The sequence below is a fragment of the Sceloporus undulatus genome, chromosome 3 (genome assembly GCF_019175285.1).
Source record: "Sceloporus undulatus isolate JIND9_A2432 ecotype Alabama chromosome 3, SceUnd_v1.1, whole genome shotgun sequence".
Taxonomy (NCBI): domain Eukaryota; kingdom Metazoa; phylum Chordata; class Lepidosauria; order Squamata; family Phrynosomatidae; genus Sceloporus; species Sceloporus undulatus.
In genome coordinates this window covers 266,052,646-266,069,001 of record NC_056524.1, presented here as the reverse complement: position 1 = coordinate 266,069,001, position 16,356 = coordinate 266,052,646, and the positions used below count along the sequence as shown (strand labels likewise).

At 41.3% G+C, this 16,356-nt stretch overlaps 1 protein-coding gene across 3 annotated transcripts in view; it reads left to right on the top strand.

Moving 5' to 3' along the window:
• LOC121927332 overlaps positions 1 to 16,356 on the top strand; it is a 35,410-nt gene that overhangs the window by 6,188 nt on the left and 12,866 nt on the right. For 2 of the 3 annotated variants that reach the window (XR_006103183.1, XM_042461066.1), the window contains exons 2-10: positions 1,325 to 1,510; positions 5,557 to 5,619; positions 5,997 to 6,116; positions 9,031 to 9,110; positions 9,673 to 10,003; positions 11,340 to 11,413; positions 11,697 to 11,780; positions 12,261 to 12,390; positions 15,405 to 15,527. Coding sequence is in view for 1 of the 3 variants with exons in the window: in XM_042461066.1 (XP_042317000.1) it covers positions 1,325 to 1,510; positions 5,557 to 5,619; positions 5,997 to 6,116; positions 9,031 to 9,110; positions 9,673 to 10,003; positions 11,340 to 11,413; positions 11,697 to 11,780; positions 12,261 to 12,390; positions 15,405 to 15,527 (1,191 nt within the window). In the remaining 2 variants the exon portion in view is untranslated. The remainder of the gene's footprint in view (positions 1 to 1,324; positions 1,511 to 5,556; positions 5,620 to 5,996; positions 6,117 to 9,030; positions 9,111 to 9,672; positions 10,004 to 11,339; positions 11,414 to 11,696; positions 11,781 to 12,260; positions 12,391 to 15,404; positions 15,528 to 16,356) is intronic. The other variant, XR_006103184.1, reaches the window with a different exon arrangement.

Below are 16,356 nucleotides of genomic sequence, written 5' to 3'. Positions count from 1 at the left end.
TGGCTACCCAAAGGCAAACATATAATGAGGTTTTCTTGGCAAGTATCTTCTGAGGGGGTTTGCCATTGCCATCCTCTGAGGCTGAGAGAATGTGACTTGACCAAATCATAGTCCAGCACTCAAACCACTATGCCACGCTGGCTGATACTCCTACAGTATGCTTTTCAGACCAGGTTCCATGAACAGTGCTTTCAGTTTAAAAGCTAAAGGAACGGTTGAGCTGTAGTAGTAGTAAGATGAGGGGGATCCTGGAGCAAATGGCATGCCCTCAAAGGATCCCAAATTGGCAGGGGCACCTCTGAGTAATCCTCCATCATCTGGCTTTCCCCCAGATTCTTGTAAAATGCTCCACTTTCTCCCTCCTCTTCCTGCTTTCCTCCTTTGCCCTCAGTTTACATGCATTATTCCAAACTTTGCACTCAGTTAAGACAGCAGAAGAAAGAGAGGAAAAGCAATCTTTCCTTTCCCAGTAGGCTCAGGCAAAAGTCAACTGCTGCAGCATTTCCTAGGTTGCCTGTTCTTTCTCATCAGTAACCTTTGCTATATTGACTAGTCAGATGTTTTCATCTGTGGTAGGTTGAAGGGTATTAAAATGTTGGCTGTTCTCCATGGCATTCCCATTAAATAAGTGGATATGTGCAAAATACCCAGAAATCTGTTTTCATTTTGATGCCAAATATTCACAGCTTGTTCTGCAAGTGAAACCATACAGTTATACCACATTGATATCAGTTGAACTGTCATGGTTCCATCCTGTGAATTCCTGTGATATGTACTTTAGTAAGAATCCTCTGTAGGCAGATATTACAAAGAGAATTTTAAGGATCTCACCAAACTACAAAAATCAGGCTTCCATCTGGCAGTAACACTGGTATCAAACTGCTGTAGTTGTGTAGTGTAGATATATCTTAAGAATGAAACTAGAGAATAGAAAACTCTCTAGTGTGACATGTGCAAACAAATTCTTCCTGGCCCTTTGGACAGAGTGAGTTCTAAATTCAGAGCTAAGGATTGGCTGTAAAGCTCAACACCAAAACCTCAAATGAAGGTGAGGATTTCAAAGTTAGAATGGATAGAACACCAGCATAGTAGGGGGGGAACATATTTATGCATTTGTTTCACTTACTAGTTACATGTACAGACAGTCGTCCATTTGTATCCACAGGGGATCTATTCCAGGCACCACCACTCCAAGGGTAATGAAAAATGCGTTATTCGTTTCTTCCTAATGTTCCTAATGATACTGCTTTTCATGGATGCTGTTTTAGAGAATTTTCCTTACTGAAATGTTCCTCCCCTTTCCTCTTTTCCTCCTGTTCGTTAGCGGTGATCCTGCCAACCATCTGGGCCTACTTGCAAACTCTGAATGCTGAGCCCTATTTCTTGGGCCTGGGCATCTCTGCCTTTAGTTTTGCTGGACTGATCACAGGACCGCTTTTTGGATATTGGTCTGACCGTACCCGTCAAACCAAGGCCATCATCCTCTTTGCCAACCTGTTCCAGATAGCAGGTAGGTGCTTTTTCTTTTTCTTTCCAGTTATATATCTCTTTTCATTTTTGTTTTAAAAATCCCAGACAGGTTTAAAATAATAATAAAAATAAAAACCTGTGGCAAGTATAATAGTGGCAAGAAAGATAAAATTGGGGGGGGGGGATTGAAAGCAGTTTATAGTCAGCCTTCCAATATACACAGATTCTTTATCCATGGATTCAGTCATTTGAAAATCTTCCACGTAAAGCAAACCTTGATTTGCCAGTTTATACATTTTACTATGTCATTGTATTTAACAGGATTCGCGCATCCTCACATTATGGTATCAACTCTCTCTCTCTCTCTCTCTCTCTGTTCTGGAAATAAACCCCAGTAGAAACCAAAGACCCATTGTAATTTTGCTGCTGGAGGACAAATTTGGCCCCAACAACCAAAATTTCCCACCCCTGTTTTGCAGGTTACCTGGAGAAGAAGGGAAATAGGAGAAAGATCATCCATTGGTCTTTCCTTTTTCCTTTACTTTATATAAACATGTTTATATATTGCTTTTTCATACCAGTTTTAGCCATTGATCTTCCCTTTTTTGTTTGCTTTAAACATATTTGTATACTGCCTTTTCATACCAGTTTTAAAATCTTTTCTGCAGAAAGGAATAGATGCAGAACAATGCTGTCAATAATAAAAGCAAAAAGGAAAATACAGAAGCAGTATTCATATAAACAAGGGTCATACAGAGAGAGGTTTTTTTGTTATCATTGAAAAGTCTCTTTTCATGTATCATAAATGTACAAATTAGAGTCAGTTTTTGCTTATCACAAATACATACATAGGTCATTGGTATCTTTGGAATTTGGTTCCGGAAGCTCCCATGGATACCAAAATCAATGGATGTTCAAGTCCCTTTAAATACAGTGGATAGTAAAAAGGTATTCCTTATACAAAATGGCAAAATCAAGGTTGATTTTTATAATTTATATATTTTTGAATATTTTTGATCCATGAAATTTTGTATCTGTGGATATGGAGGGCCTAATATATAAGCAAGAGCCACAAAGAAAGATAATTTTCTTTTATTTACAAAGTCTCTTTTCATGCCTCAGAAATACACAGACTGGAGTAATACATGGTTTTTGGTATCACAAAGATTGCAGAAAATTAAATAAGCCTAGTGTAATAACAGAACAAAGAAAAGCAGGAGGTGAGTATTCTAATATTTTTCACTGACATAGGAATGTCAACTGCTTGCTCATGAAAAGAGGGCAGAAGAAGAAACAGGCACTGAGAACAGCTGGTGCAACACGGCCAGAACAAAGTGCGTTTGGAAGTAGTTGTCAGTGGATTTCTCAGAGGCATGCGTCCTGTGATATTGACTTTCACCCCAGCCATGTACACAGCCAGTCACTCTGGGCCCTTGACTATTTCGGGCTCTGATACTAGAGAGGTTATCTTTCTGCTTCAGACAGTGGGATGTATTTCAATGAAAGATAGGGTTCCAAACTGGAGACAGCTCTTGTACCTTTAATGGTTGTGTACAAGAGGGAATTTCAGCAGGTGTTGCTTGTTACAAGCAGCACTTCCTGCAATAGCCTCTTCTATGCATCCATTAAAGGAACAGGAGCAGTCTCTAGTTTCTACTCTCGCTACCTTAGAAAAGGGCATATCCATTGCATGAATGATGTTCCAGGTGCAGTTCTTGTTATCTCAAATGGGAAAGACCTAGAAATTGTAAAGTGCGGGGGGGGGGGGGGGGGAGATTGAATTAAAAAAAACACACAACCTTTCTCCTCCCCCATTATTTTTTTCTGAAGTCATTTTTCCCCCAGGAAAAACTGAAAAATGCATTATGATATTTTATTTTCAAATAATGGATCAAATATTTAAGGTGAGTTATTCTATTCACTGTTCTCACATTATTTCTAAAAATTATGTAGTTGGCAGACTTTTAGAAAAGTCTGTGTATAATATCTCACTTCACTGCAGTTCTAGGTCTTGGTTTCCTTTTCTGAATTGGTTTTATAGGAGCGAGTGCTTTATGTCTGCTTGGCTCTACAGCGGACAAGAGGAGTCAAAAGGATTTTCTTTCCTTTGTTCATATTGATTGTTTCTTCTTTTTTGACTGGCTTTTAAATATTTTTCCCTTCATCTCATTGGCTGACAAAACTGAAGGAGTGCCTTTTAGTTCAGGTTGAATGCCTTGTGGCTACATTTTAACCTAAATAAATAAATAAATTTTAAATAAATACATTCAATTTGCAATCATTTTCTGAATAAATAGTAGTTTTAATATATCATAATTATGTCAAACCAAGTTATATCAAGTTTATTTGATGTTTCTATAACAACCAAGTGAATTTTAGCCTGTAAAGGGTATTGCTATTAGATTTTTTTCAAATGCAATAGATTTTATAGCGTTGCAGTCCCAAAAAGTACAATTTCCATGCTCTGCAACAAATAGATATGGACAGTCTCTCCCTCCATTTTATAAATAGTTATAGGAAACTACTTTTTATAAGTATTTGTGGGGGGGGGGGGGGGAGGAGGAGAAGTACTTTCCAGATGAGCTCTTCTAGAGAAGAAACAATTTACATTCATCTAACTCTGGAATCAATATACTACAGTGGGCCCTCCACATTCACTGGGGTGAGGGATGCAGGACCCCGGTGGAAGAGGAAAAACTGCAAATAAACAAGTACTTTTCTTTTAACTTAACACAACACCTCCCTAGGAATCTCTAGGTCATCCAGTGCAACCTCTGGCAAAACATGGATGCTGGAGGACCTGTCCTAGAGATTCCTAGAGACAATGGCGGGATACACACCGCCATATAGTACGTATAGGATACGTACTAGGGTTAGGAAGGGGCGGTGCTTCCGCACCCCCCTAACCCTAGTACGTATCCTATACGTACAAGATGGCGGCGCACCTTCTACATGGGCGCCGCCATCTTTACGTACTGGACGCATAGCGTCCAGACGTGTCGCGGCGCCTATGACGTCACGAGTCCGCGCCAGGCGCCTCACGACGTCATAGAGGCGCCGCAAGAAGAAGCTCCGAAATGGAGCTTCTTTTTTGCTCCGCGCGGGAGTCGCGCGGTTTGGCTGCTGCGGCTCCCGCACGGAGCAAATGGCGGCGGCGGGGAAGCGCCGCAAAGCGGCGGTTTGTACCCCGCCAATGTATTAATCAAATCCATGAATAAATCCGCAAATGTGGAGGGTCAACTGTACAGTGCATACATCAGCAGCAGTGCATATTCTGTGAACTTAACTGGCATAAATCACACCAGATGAAGGCCACATAAGACTATGCTACATAAAGCTTGTTAATCTTTAAAGTGCCATCAGATGCAGGCTTAACACAGCTTCCTACAGGTTGAGTATCCCTTATCTGGAATTCCAAAGACTGAAATACTCCACAAATAGCAAAGCTGTCCACATGGGTGGCTGGGATAGTGACACCTTTGCTTTCTGGTGGTTCAGTGTACACAATCTTTGTTTCATGCACAAAACTATTAAAAACATTATGTATAAAATTATCTTCAGAGCTATGTATATAAGGTATATATGAAACATAAATGAATTTCATGTTTAGACTTGGGTCTCATCAACAAGATATTCTGTTATGTGTATGCAAATATTCCAAAATCTGAAAAAAGAAACAGCAGCAACAACAAAAAAAACAAGTCCCAAACATAGCTTTTTGTGGGTTTTTCGGGCTATGTGGACATGTTCTAGAAGAGTTTCTTCCTGACGTTTCACCAGGAACAGAATACACATGCAAATCACTCCTGCATTCCCAGGCTCACACAGTATATATATACCCAGCTCCTTTCCAGGCAAGCATTCTCTGAAGATGCCAGCCACAGATGCTGGTGAAACGTCAGAAAGAAACTCTGCTAGAACATGGCCACAGAGCCTGAAAAACCCACAACAAACTATGGATGCTGGCCATGAAAGCCTTCGACTTCACAAATAAACACTTCTGGTTCCAGGTATTTTGGTTAAGGGAAACTCAACCTGTACTTCATATTCCTGGAAAACTTGCTTTATCTCTGCTCTCTCTTTCAGGGAATTTTATGTACTTTGTTGGGGGTTCCAAATGGATGCTTCTCAGCAGTCGACTTGTGGCAGGTAAGAGCTATAATGGAAACAACGATCAAGTTGAGCCTTCCTCAGTCTGTGCCCCAAGCAGGTATATTGGGCTACAGAATCCATCCATCCCCAGCCATCCTGGAAAGGAATAGAAGCTAGTACATTGGGCAGGGAAGGATGAGTGGCTTCAGGGACGTAGCCAGGATTTTAGGAAAGGGGGGGAGTCCAGACTAAGTGCCACCATTATATGGGGGCTTGGGTGCGGCGGCGCAGCAGCATGCACCATTCATTTTTCTAACGGAAGAGGGGGTCCGGACCCCAAGAACCCCCCCCCCTTGGCTACGTCCCTGGTGGCTTTGTAACAAATGTTCTCATCTTGTTCTTACTTTCTCTGTTTCTTTGGATTTCTCTTGCAGGTGTGGGGACTGGCGTGGGAGCATCCATTTTTGGCTACCTCACACGATCCACCACCTCTCAGGAGCGTGCCACTGTGTTTGCAGCTGTCATGGCATGCCGGCAGGTTGGGCTACTCATTGGTAAGGCTGATTGCTCCACCAGTTCTTGACAAGATCCTAAATACCTGCAGTATTGTCTATTTTCTTGAGAATTTCTTTTGTCTTACCTTCATTATGATATCACTAGACAGAGATGTTTTCCTTTAACTTTACTTATTAAAATGGCCAGAATGCTGGCCAGGGTCAGTTATAGGGAGCATATACCTCCCTTGTTGAAACAGCACCCCTGGCTACAATTTTTTCCACAGACAAATTCAAAGTACTGGTCATGATATATAAAGCCCTAAATGATTTAGATCCAGACTATCTGAATATTGGATCTCCCTATACGACTCTGCAAGAACTCTAGATCTTCAGGGTTTCATTACTGTCACAGGCCTGTTTGGTGAGAACACGAGAGAAAGCTTCTTGGAGCCTCGAACTCCTTTCCACAGGAGGCTAGGCTGGTCCCCTCCCTGCTTTCCTTTTTGTTTTAGCAGCCTTCAATATGTAACTGCATCATGGAGTTTTTTTTAATTGAGGTGTGTGTTTTATTTTCTAAACTTTTTATATGTTTTCAATAATTTGATATTGTTTTAATGGTAATGATTTTAACTGTTTTTTAAAAATGTATGGGTAGATTTTAATTGATTTCTTTCTGGGAACCACCTTGGGCCTCACTCCAGGAGAAAGGCAACTTATTAAATAAATACATAAATAACGTATTTTCCGGCGAATAAGATGACTGGGCACATAAGATGACACCAACTTTTCCAGTTAAAATATAGAGTTTGAGATATACTCACCGTATAAGACTACCCCTCTTCCAACGCACACCAAATAAAAATTAAAAAAACATCAGATTTGATTTCAATATGGTAATTTTAATTCAAATGACATGCAGATACTTAGCAGGAAACCTTGTTGTATACAAAGCCTACTTGGATTGGTCAGATCTCCCTGCCTGCCCAGCCCTCCCTGTTTCCAAGACTATCAGAGTGGTAGCTGCTTTCATATGATCGTCACATACGGTGGGGATGTGGCCATGGCTGTTTTTGAGCTCCCCCCACCATATGCGGCGACCGCAGATTCTCCATTCGGCTCAGACGTTTCAGCACTTGCCCTATAAGACGACCCCTGACTTTGGAGAAGATTTTCCTGGGTTAAAAAGTAGTCTTATACGCCAGAAAATACAGTAAATCCTCCTGAAGCACTGACATTAAAGAAACATACAGTTATCAGAAATAGGTTTGCTGCCATTAAGGCCTTCTATGGGCTGTAAATAACAAGATGCAAAGAGGCTGTACAAGGTGCATATTTAATAAATATGGAATTTATTATAGCTGCTTGATCTTGGCCATGCTGATGTGACATCCCTTACCTTAAAGTGTTTGTTATTGTTGCTGGGTGCCTTCAATTCATTTCCAACTTATGGCAACCCTAAGGCAGGTACCATGTTAAAGAAGGATGTTCTACAGACACACAGGGAAATATCCAAAGGGTATTGGCTCTATGCATTTAAAATTTTTTAATGAACAGACCTACTAGGAATCTGCCAGGAATGCCAGAAAATTTCAGCCAGCACCTTCCCAGTTCTCTCCCTCTCAACAAATTACCCCAAATGCTCTACCTAAGGTGAACTTATCATGGTGTTTTCTGGGACTGAGAGTGTGTGACTCGCCCAACGTCACCCAATGCATTTCTATGGTTGATCAGGGAATCAAATTTGCAAGGCTTCCAAATGAGGCTGCCCATAATTTCCATTCATTATATATCTTGAAACCATGTTACATGTCCCCCTCTTAGAGAGTCATGAGAGAATCTGCATGGTGTCATGCTTTGAGTGTTGGACGACTCTGGAGATCAGGGTTCAATTTTCCCTTGGCCATGGAAACCCCCACACTCTCAGCTCCAGAAAACCTCATGATAGTTTGCCTTAGGGTCGCCATAGGTTGGAAATGACTTGAAGGTACACAACAAGAGCAACAGACTTGAGCCAGGACTTCTTGTATAGTGGCACCTCGCTCTTGTTCAAATACTTCTTTTGTCATTTAAGCAGCTGTTAGTAACAAGATGGGTTTGCTGAACTTTTAATACTTATATACCACTCTCCAATTTTACTATTTAATCTCTGGTTTTATTGTCCAAGAAATGGTCAGCATTTTCTCGTATTTCATATATTTTATTATTTCTACTATTTGCTTCTTTTTACATCTCCTCAAGCACTAATTGAACAAGAGGAAGAGCCAGTAATATTCTAAACGCCAAAATAAAAATGTGTGCTGAATCAAAATGCCTCATTGTGTGGACTGCAAAATAGAGGTGGAGCATTTCTGACAATTTGATGAGTGAAAGGAGAACTTTTTACAGACCGAGTGCCCAAACTGCAACCCGGACCCCACTTATTTATTGCAAAGTGCCACGTCCCTCTGGCTTTCTAGTAAGAAACTCTGGCAAACTCTGTGCTAAGGCAATAACATGTGTGCCCACAGAGAGGGCTCTGAGTGCCACCTCTGGCACGCGTGCCATAGGTTCGCCATCACTGAGTGGAGATTTAGTGGGAGCTGGCTGAAATTGACTGGCATTCGTTGTAGATTCCTAGCAGTCTGTTATAACCCTTATCATACCCAGCCAGCTTGAGCCTCCTGATCTCGGAAGGTTTGTAGAGAAGCAAGATGGCCTATAGTTTTGGATGGTAACTCTCATTAATCCCTCACTATTGGCCATGCTTGCTTAGGGCTTCTGGGAGCTGAAGTCCAAAATGACTGGAAGGCTAATGGTTCCTTGCCTCTGGTGCAGAAGATCCAGGTTTGCCTAGCTTTGGTATTTTTTTTAACACCTTCCCCCCCCCCCAAAAAAACCAAACAGCTTCTAGATTATTTTGAATTGATTTTATCTCTGTGTAACATGAGATGACAGCAACAACAACAACTTGTCCTGCTACATTTGCTCCTAGGACCAGCCTGCAACCTCTTCCTGCGACTCTGTGACTTCCGGGTTGGGCCCTTCGTGGTCAACAAGTTCACATCACCGGGGGTGAGTAGCAAGTATTTGAAAGTAAGGCATGGCTGCTTCTTGAATGGAGCATTTCCTTCCTATGATTTCACAAGGCTGAACCATATTCTGAGATAATGCCTTCATTCTGTGCCCCACCAACAGAGTAATAGAATCATAGAGTTGGAAGAGACCGCAAGGGACATCATGCCCAACTCCATCTTTGTCTTTCTTTCTCCCCTGAGCTGCACTGACCCATAGTTAAGTCAACCCAGTTTTTTAAGGTTAATTTTTTGACTAAAATTTCTTGACTTATAGTCGAGTATATACGGTATTTGAATTATATTATTGTTTCAAACTTAAATGGTTTAAATTGATTATATTGTAAGCTGCTCAGAGAGCTTATGATATGGGGAATATAAATATTTTAATTAACGAATAATGTTTCAGGTGCATTCTCCCTCTCCCTGACTTGAGTCCCTTTTTGGAGGAAAGGTAGATCAATCAAATCAATAAGTAAAAATAAAGTGTTGATATTGTTTTGTGTCGGGACTGCAGAGATAAACATGTGTGAAGAATCTTTTGCTCTTGCTTCTGTGTGCAGCTCTTCATGTGTCTGGTGTGGATCCTGCTTCAAATCCTTGTTGTGACCATGTACTATGACCTACAGCCGCCACTTTCTGCCCGTTCCTCCAAGGCTGTGCCGACAGCATCGCGGGATGCCCTGGAAGAAGAAGAGGAGGAGCCTCTCATGAAGCATGAAACAGGTCAAGAGGAAGCTGCAGAGACTGGCAGCTATGGCAGCACAACTGTGGAGCATCAGGGACCTTACCTGGGGGACGAGTGTCGGTATGTCCCCAATGGACACCTGGCGGATGAGGATGCAACCGCGGAGAAGGACAAGAACCCCTTCCATGATTTCAGCTCCATCAGAGGTTAGCATTTCCATGGGGTGAAAGTGGACATGTGGCTATCAAACACTTGTTCTCCAGTGGAGAACATGGGACAAGCCTGAGATAGGCAGATTTTTGCTGTTTGGCTTGGCAAGCTTATTATTATTGCCATAGTATAGATGGTCCATATAATTTTTATCATAATGTAACCTAATCTTGAGAATACTTTCCTTAAATCCTGGTCTTAGTTCTGACACTACTGCTGCTGTCACGTAAAATACTTATTATCCAAGATTCAGATGAGAAAGGATTTCTTCTTGTGATGGAAGTCCTGAAGACCAAATGCTCCCCAAGTGGAGCTCAAAAGAAAAGGAAAATGGAGGCAGGGCAGAATTAAGGTGATTATGGCCTGTTACAGACAGGCAAAGTGTGGCGTGGTGGCGGTGGTACTAGGGTTAAGGAGCGCGCACCATGCAGCGCTCCCTAACCCTAGTACGTATTCTGTACGTCAAAATGGCGGCACCCTGTACACATGGGCGCCGGCATTTTGACACAACGGATGCTTAGCGTCCGCATGTTGTGGCACCCTTGTGACATCACAAGTGCGCCGTTGGCGTACTCAGGCGTCACAAGGGCACCAGAAAAAGAACCCGCTTTTTGCGGGTTTTTGCCGGTGGGAAACTGCATGGTTTATCTGCTGTGGCTTCCTACCGATGGAAAAGGAGGCAATGGCAGGCCGCCCTTTTTGGGCAGTCTGTTCCGCGCCTATTTTATTGTAAGACTGAAAAAAACTGTTTTTATTCTTTAATGGATACCTGGGTAGTGTAGAACTAAATAAAGTCAATAAAAACACTAGCCATAACTTAAACTAAGGAAAAGCAAATATATTAAAGCAAAGAAAGTCAGCTGGGGTGCCACAGGTGAGAAGGTTGTCTTCCCTCTTAATGCATAGTGTACCCAAAATACTTGTAGAATAGATTCTTTAGATGACTTGCTTAAGATGTGATAGCAGTGCTCAATTTTTAATTAGCCCTGGCTGCCTTTCTATGGCAGGAGATCTTAACTAAAGGGACCAGATACCATCTAATCTTGGAAGCTAAGCAGAGTCAGCGCTTGTTAGTACATGGATGGGAGACCACCAATGTATCCCAGGTGTGGTAGGCTATATTTCAGAAGTACCTGGCAGAACCAGCTCTGAATATTCTTTGCTTGACAAAACCCTGTGAAATTCATGGGGCCACTACAAGATGACAGGCAACTTGAAGGTGCACATGTGCCACTGCCCTACACACCTACCTTTTAGTAGCACACAGCATCTAGCACCCTGATGTCAGCATGAATATGACAAAGGCAGACAGAACTTTTCTTGTTGTTGCAGAGTACCTGAGGGAGGAGGTAGTGGTTCTTCTCACTGCCCAGTTTATCACACTCTTCAATCAAACAGCACTTGAGGTAGGAGTATATATGTGAATGCCCCTCTGTTCCAGACAAGTGTCATTTGTTTATTTAATGCAGAAACTAGAAAATTAATAAGTTGGGCATATGGAACACATTTTGCTTTCTTTCCTCCTCTCGCTGTTAGTCTCTATACTGTCTAACCATTTTTGAAGTTTAGAGATGTATTGACAGGGTGAAAGGGTTGAAAGTGGTGATTTGTGAACTATCTTGCAATCTAGATAGACCTTAGAAGCAAGTGATCATGATGGCTTGTGTTCATGTCCATTTTCTTCTTTAGACCATGATAACCCCAATCACACAACGGTACTTGAACTTTGGGGAACTGGAGAACAGCATCATGTATTTCCTATGTGGTGTGGAGGTGAGTGTGAAACGCATTAGAGAAGGAGTCTAATAGTATTCTAGCAATCAGATTTGTGATTATTGGCTTCCTGCCTGGGCCAGGTTAATTACTGTTAATCAATTACAGAGCTTTGTTTTTTTGGTCTGTCTATATGTATTTACGACTATTGTTTTTTGGTCTCTCTACATGATAAAATGATAGAATTGTAAGGGACACTCTTAAGCTATCAGGTTCAACTCCCTGCTCAATGCAGGAACTCCAGGCAGAGCATCCCCTGCAGGGGTCTTTTCTGTTCCTGTATCAAAGCCCATTGTTTGCACATGGAACATTTCAAATTTTATCCCAACCATTTAAAAGATCTGGTGGTAAGTAACAGGAAAGGCTGTCTTTCTGAGAGGCTGCAGAGATGCTGCCAGCCAGAGCAAATAATATTAAGGTAGATTGGCCAACAAGCTGGTTCAGTGTAAGGCAGATTGCTGAGTTCTTGTCTTTCTTCAGGTCATTGGTGGCTTCTTTCTGGTGCGCTGCCTTAGCACTCGCCTGACAGACCGTGTGATCTTACTCCTGGGTCTGATCATCTGCAACATTGCCTGTATCTGGTGCTTGGTCTTCCTGGCATGGCCCCGAGGTAATGAAGCTGGACAACTGGAAAGAGGGAGTAAAGATCCATTGTGGAGTCTTTGTGCTGATCTCTGTATGACATCCTTTATAATACACTGGGTCCTTTGGTATCCACTGGGGTTCGGTTCCAGGACCCCTTATGGATACCAAAATCCATGGATGCTCAAGTCTTACTGTATACACTGTATAGTGTTCACTATATAAAATGGCAAAATCAAGGTTTGCTTTGGGAATATATTTTTGAGGGGAATATTTTCAAACCATGGATAGTTGAATCTGTGGATGCAGAATCTGTGGATACAGAAGGCTGACTGTAAATAAGCCTTGAAAATATTTCTTTTTTGATTGCAGCTCACAGAATCCTCCAGTGGCTTTGCTGACTGGGAGATTCTGGGAGGTGAAAAAAGCAACTTTCCCAAGCTCTGCTGATATGATAGCCAGCTCTAATAAAATTCCAGTTCCCAGTCTATATCTGAAAGATTTTGCAGCTGGAATAAAAATGGGGGAACATAATATCGAGCTTGGTGTTTTGTCCAGTGGTTGTTAATCCTTCCAGATCTGAGACTTACTTTTGCACCAAAATATAGATTTATACACTGGGTTCTTATTTTTATTTTTAATGGTATATTTTACTAGTGGTAAGGGTGCTGGTGTAACCCACTTTGTCCAACTGCAACCCAATAATGGATCCTTGATTAGAGATGTACACCATTGTCTCTTTCATCCTCACATGCAAAACTGAATTATTTCAAAAGTTTTCTTGCTGCTGAGAGAGATCACAAGAATTTTTATGGGATTTTTGAAGGAGGTTTTTTTTTTCATGTTGGAATTTTGCAAAAAAAAAAATTGCACAAGAAAATTTGTGCAAGACTGAAGATTTTTGTACAGATAATGGTTTGTTCTGTGCAAAATAAAAAGCTGCAGTTCTTTGTTAAAAAAATGGTGTTGGTTTTTTTTGCATGAAACCAAGACAATAAACTTTTCACAAAAGATGCCCTGACCTGTATAAAATCTCGTGTACTTGCCCATTTTCTTTGTGGTGTGTCAAGACACAATTTTTGGTTGTTGTTGAGAACAAGAACATTTGGAAGTATTATTTACTTTATTATTTAAATTGTGACCCAACAGCTTAAGAGTAACAGTCTAGCTCAGGATCCTGCTTTCAACAATTGCCAGCCAACTGTTTGCCAAAAAAAAAAAAAAAAAAGAGAGACTTTGCTTTCCCTTGTTTGTTTGCAGCAGTATTCAAGATGTAGACTGCCTCTGGAACTCAAAGTTTAATTTAGGCTGGAAATAATTTCTGGTAAACCTGCATGCCGTGAATTTGTCTAGTTAAATAAATCATGTAATTTATTTATTTAAACTCTTTGTGTAATCCATTGGGGCCCCTGAGGAGATATAGAATAAATAAAATAATTTTAAACATATACAAATAAAAACATTTGAAACTGACCAAAACACATTAAAAACAGTAATTATCCCCACAGTAGGGTAAAGCTCCTGTGAAATACAAAATAGTGCCATCACTGGAAATCTTAATTATAATCTTAAAAAAACAACAGAATTTTTAAAAATCTGTATTTTAAAATTAAATCTGCTGTATGCCACCTCGAGAACCTGTGTGTTCCCATGATAAAAGACAGATCTCTGAGTTTCAGACAGCCTTGTGTTTTCGGACATGGACACTAACTATTGCCTCTCCTTCCCAACATGCATTGGTAGTTTTAACCTAATACTTTCATATCCTTAGTGATCCATTCAGTCACTACTCTCCATCTTGGGACTATGCATTAACTGCAGACCTCATGGCCATGACATCTGGCTTTTAAGCCTTTTGGTTTCTCCTTCCAGTCCCCTTATTTTGTTACTGTTTGGAAGGACAATTATCCCCTGAAAAGTGATCCATAAATCCCGATCTTTTGGAAATAGGTTGAACGCAAAACATGCATGCATTTGTGTGTTGAAACAGATATATCTCATTGGTATTCCTCACATTTCCCCACCCATGGGTGCAGTATTTGAGCATTTTTGTAAAATGGTCCTGATGTGGCAGAGGCAGATGCAGTTTCATCTTTGCAGGATGTGGAAGCAAACAAATGGAGTGCTAGCTTTGATTTCTTACCTGCTTGTCTTGTTTCTATTGCTGGTCCCCTGGTTATGAGTGTGAATTTGGCAGGTGCACAGAACATTCCTAAGTAAAGCTTTGTGGGCTGAATTTTGTCTATGCAGCATAAAATGCACCATCTGTAACTGGTGCTGCATCTTAGTAGCCATAGAGCACCATAATGCACACCTGGCTGATTGCAGCATTTAATGGAAATACAGTGGGCTATCCATATCAGCAACTAGCCATTCACAGGTTTCAGTGCCCATGAATCACCCTTCCCAATATTAGCCAATGGTGGTTTGTGTGGACACAGGTGTAGCTGTCTATTGACTAATACGGGGTTTGTGTATCTATGTTTTCCCCCATCCATGAGGGCAGCACTGAATCCATATAGATAGGAGGTTCCTTATATAGAATGAGAGCTTGAAAAAGTTCCTTATGTTGGATTACAGCTTTCAAAATTCTCTAGCCAATGTGGATATTGAGAATTGTAGGAGAAAAAGGAATTTTTCAGACTGAATGAACTTTAAATAGGCTGACCTCAATCTATTTGAAATGTTATTGGGCATGTGTTTAATTTTTCAAATGTTTTCATTCATTCTGTATTGCCTGTGCATGTTCACCCCACTCACCCATCCTCTGATGGGTCATTTCACACAGAGAGATGAGAGAAGTATGTGTGTGTCAACCAGCCTCTATTACATATAAATTAAATGCATTGAAAATTCTTACAGTTGATGTAGGAGTGGCCACTAAAAGAACAGATATTTTGGTCCCCATGTGAGTCAGCCCGTGATCCAGGTTGCCCCACAAACTATTGATTATTTGTGAATCAGTCCTGAGGAAAAACCTTCTCCTTACCTTATTTCATCCTCCTCCTCCTCCTCCTCCTCCTCCTCCTTATTTATCCTCAGGTTCCTTTGCTGTCCTCCTGTCGGAGCTGGTGACTGGTGTATTCCTGCAGGTTCTAGGCCTGCCCTTTGTTGCAGTCTCCCAGGTGTCACTTTTTTCTAAAGTCACAGCTGAGAGAACCCAAGGTAAGCTCATGGGCATCCCACTCATGATGGCCTTCTTGTGAGGGCATAAAATGCTGACTTCTTTCTATTTCTACTTTTTCTTAGGAAACAAGTCATGATCAAGCCATAGTTGTGGGTTTGGATGTTGCAGCAAGCTATGGTTTAATCAAGTCAGAGTTCAGAGTACAACAACAGATCATGGGTTCTGATTGTGGTTTGTGGATGATAAATAAACCACGGTTTATTAGAAGTAGGTTCACATACACAATAAGCCAGCTTTCAGTGAACACAACTCTTTGAAAATCATATTTAAAAACAGTAAGTTACAAGTATTGTTCCAAGTCACTTGGAAGTATTTACTTCATGGTATAATTGGCCCGGTACATACCGCCAATAAATGACATACCTGGGCCGATTCTAGGGTTGCCGTGTGGCCCCTAACCCTAGAATGTAATGGCAGCATAACAGTGGTGGCGCCCTCTGTACATAGGTGCCGCCATTGTTACGTAAGCGCTGCATGGTGTCTGTATGTTGCTGCACAGCGCTTACGGAATGAGTGTTCCAGTGGCGCACTTGTTCCACCGCCCCTGCGGCTTTAAAGCAACCCACTTTTTGCGGGTTCTTTTTCTGCCGGAGGGAAGCTGCGTGGTTTGACAGCTGTGGCTTCCCTCCAGAGGAAAAACAGGTGCCGGCAAGCCGCTATTTTTTGGCGGTCTGTACAGCGCCATTGACACTTTAAAATGGAACACTTTTGCTTCCAGTTTTTCAAGAAAAGTCAAAATATTTCTTCTTTAGTTACACAACAATATAATTATTAGAAGGCAAAGGTCTTTGGTATTAAACACTTTCT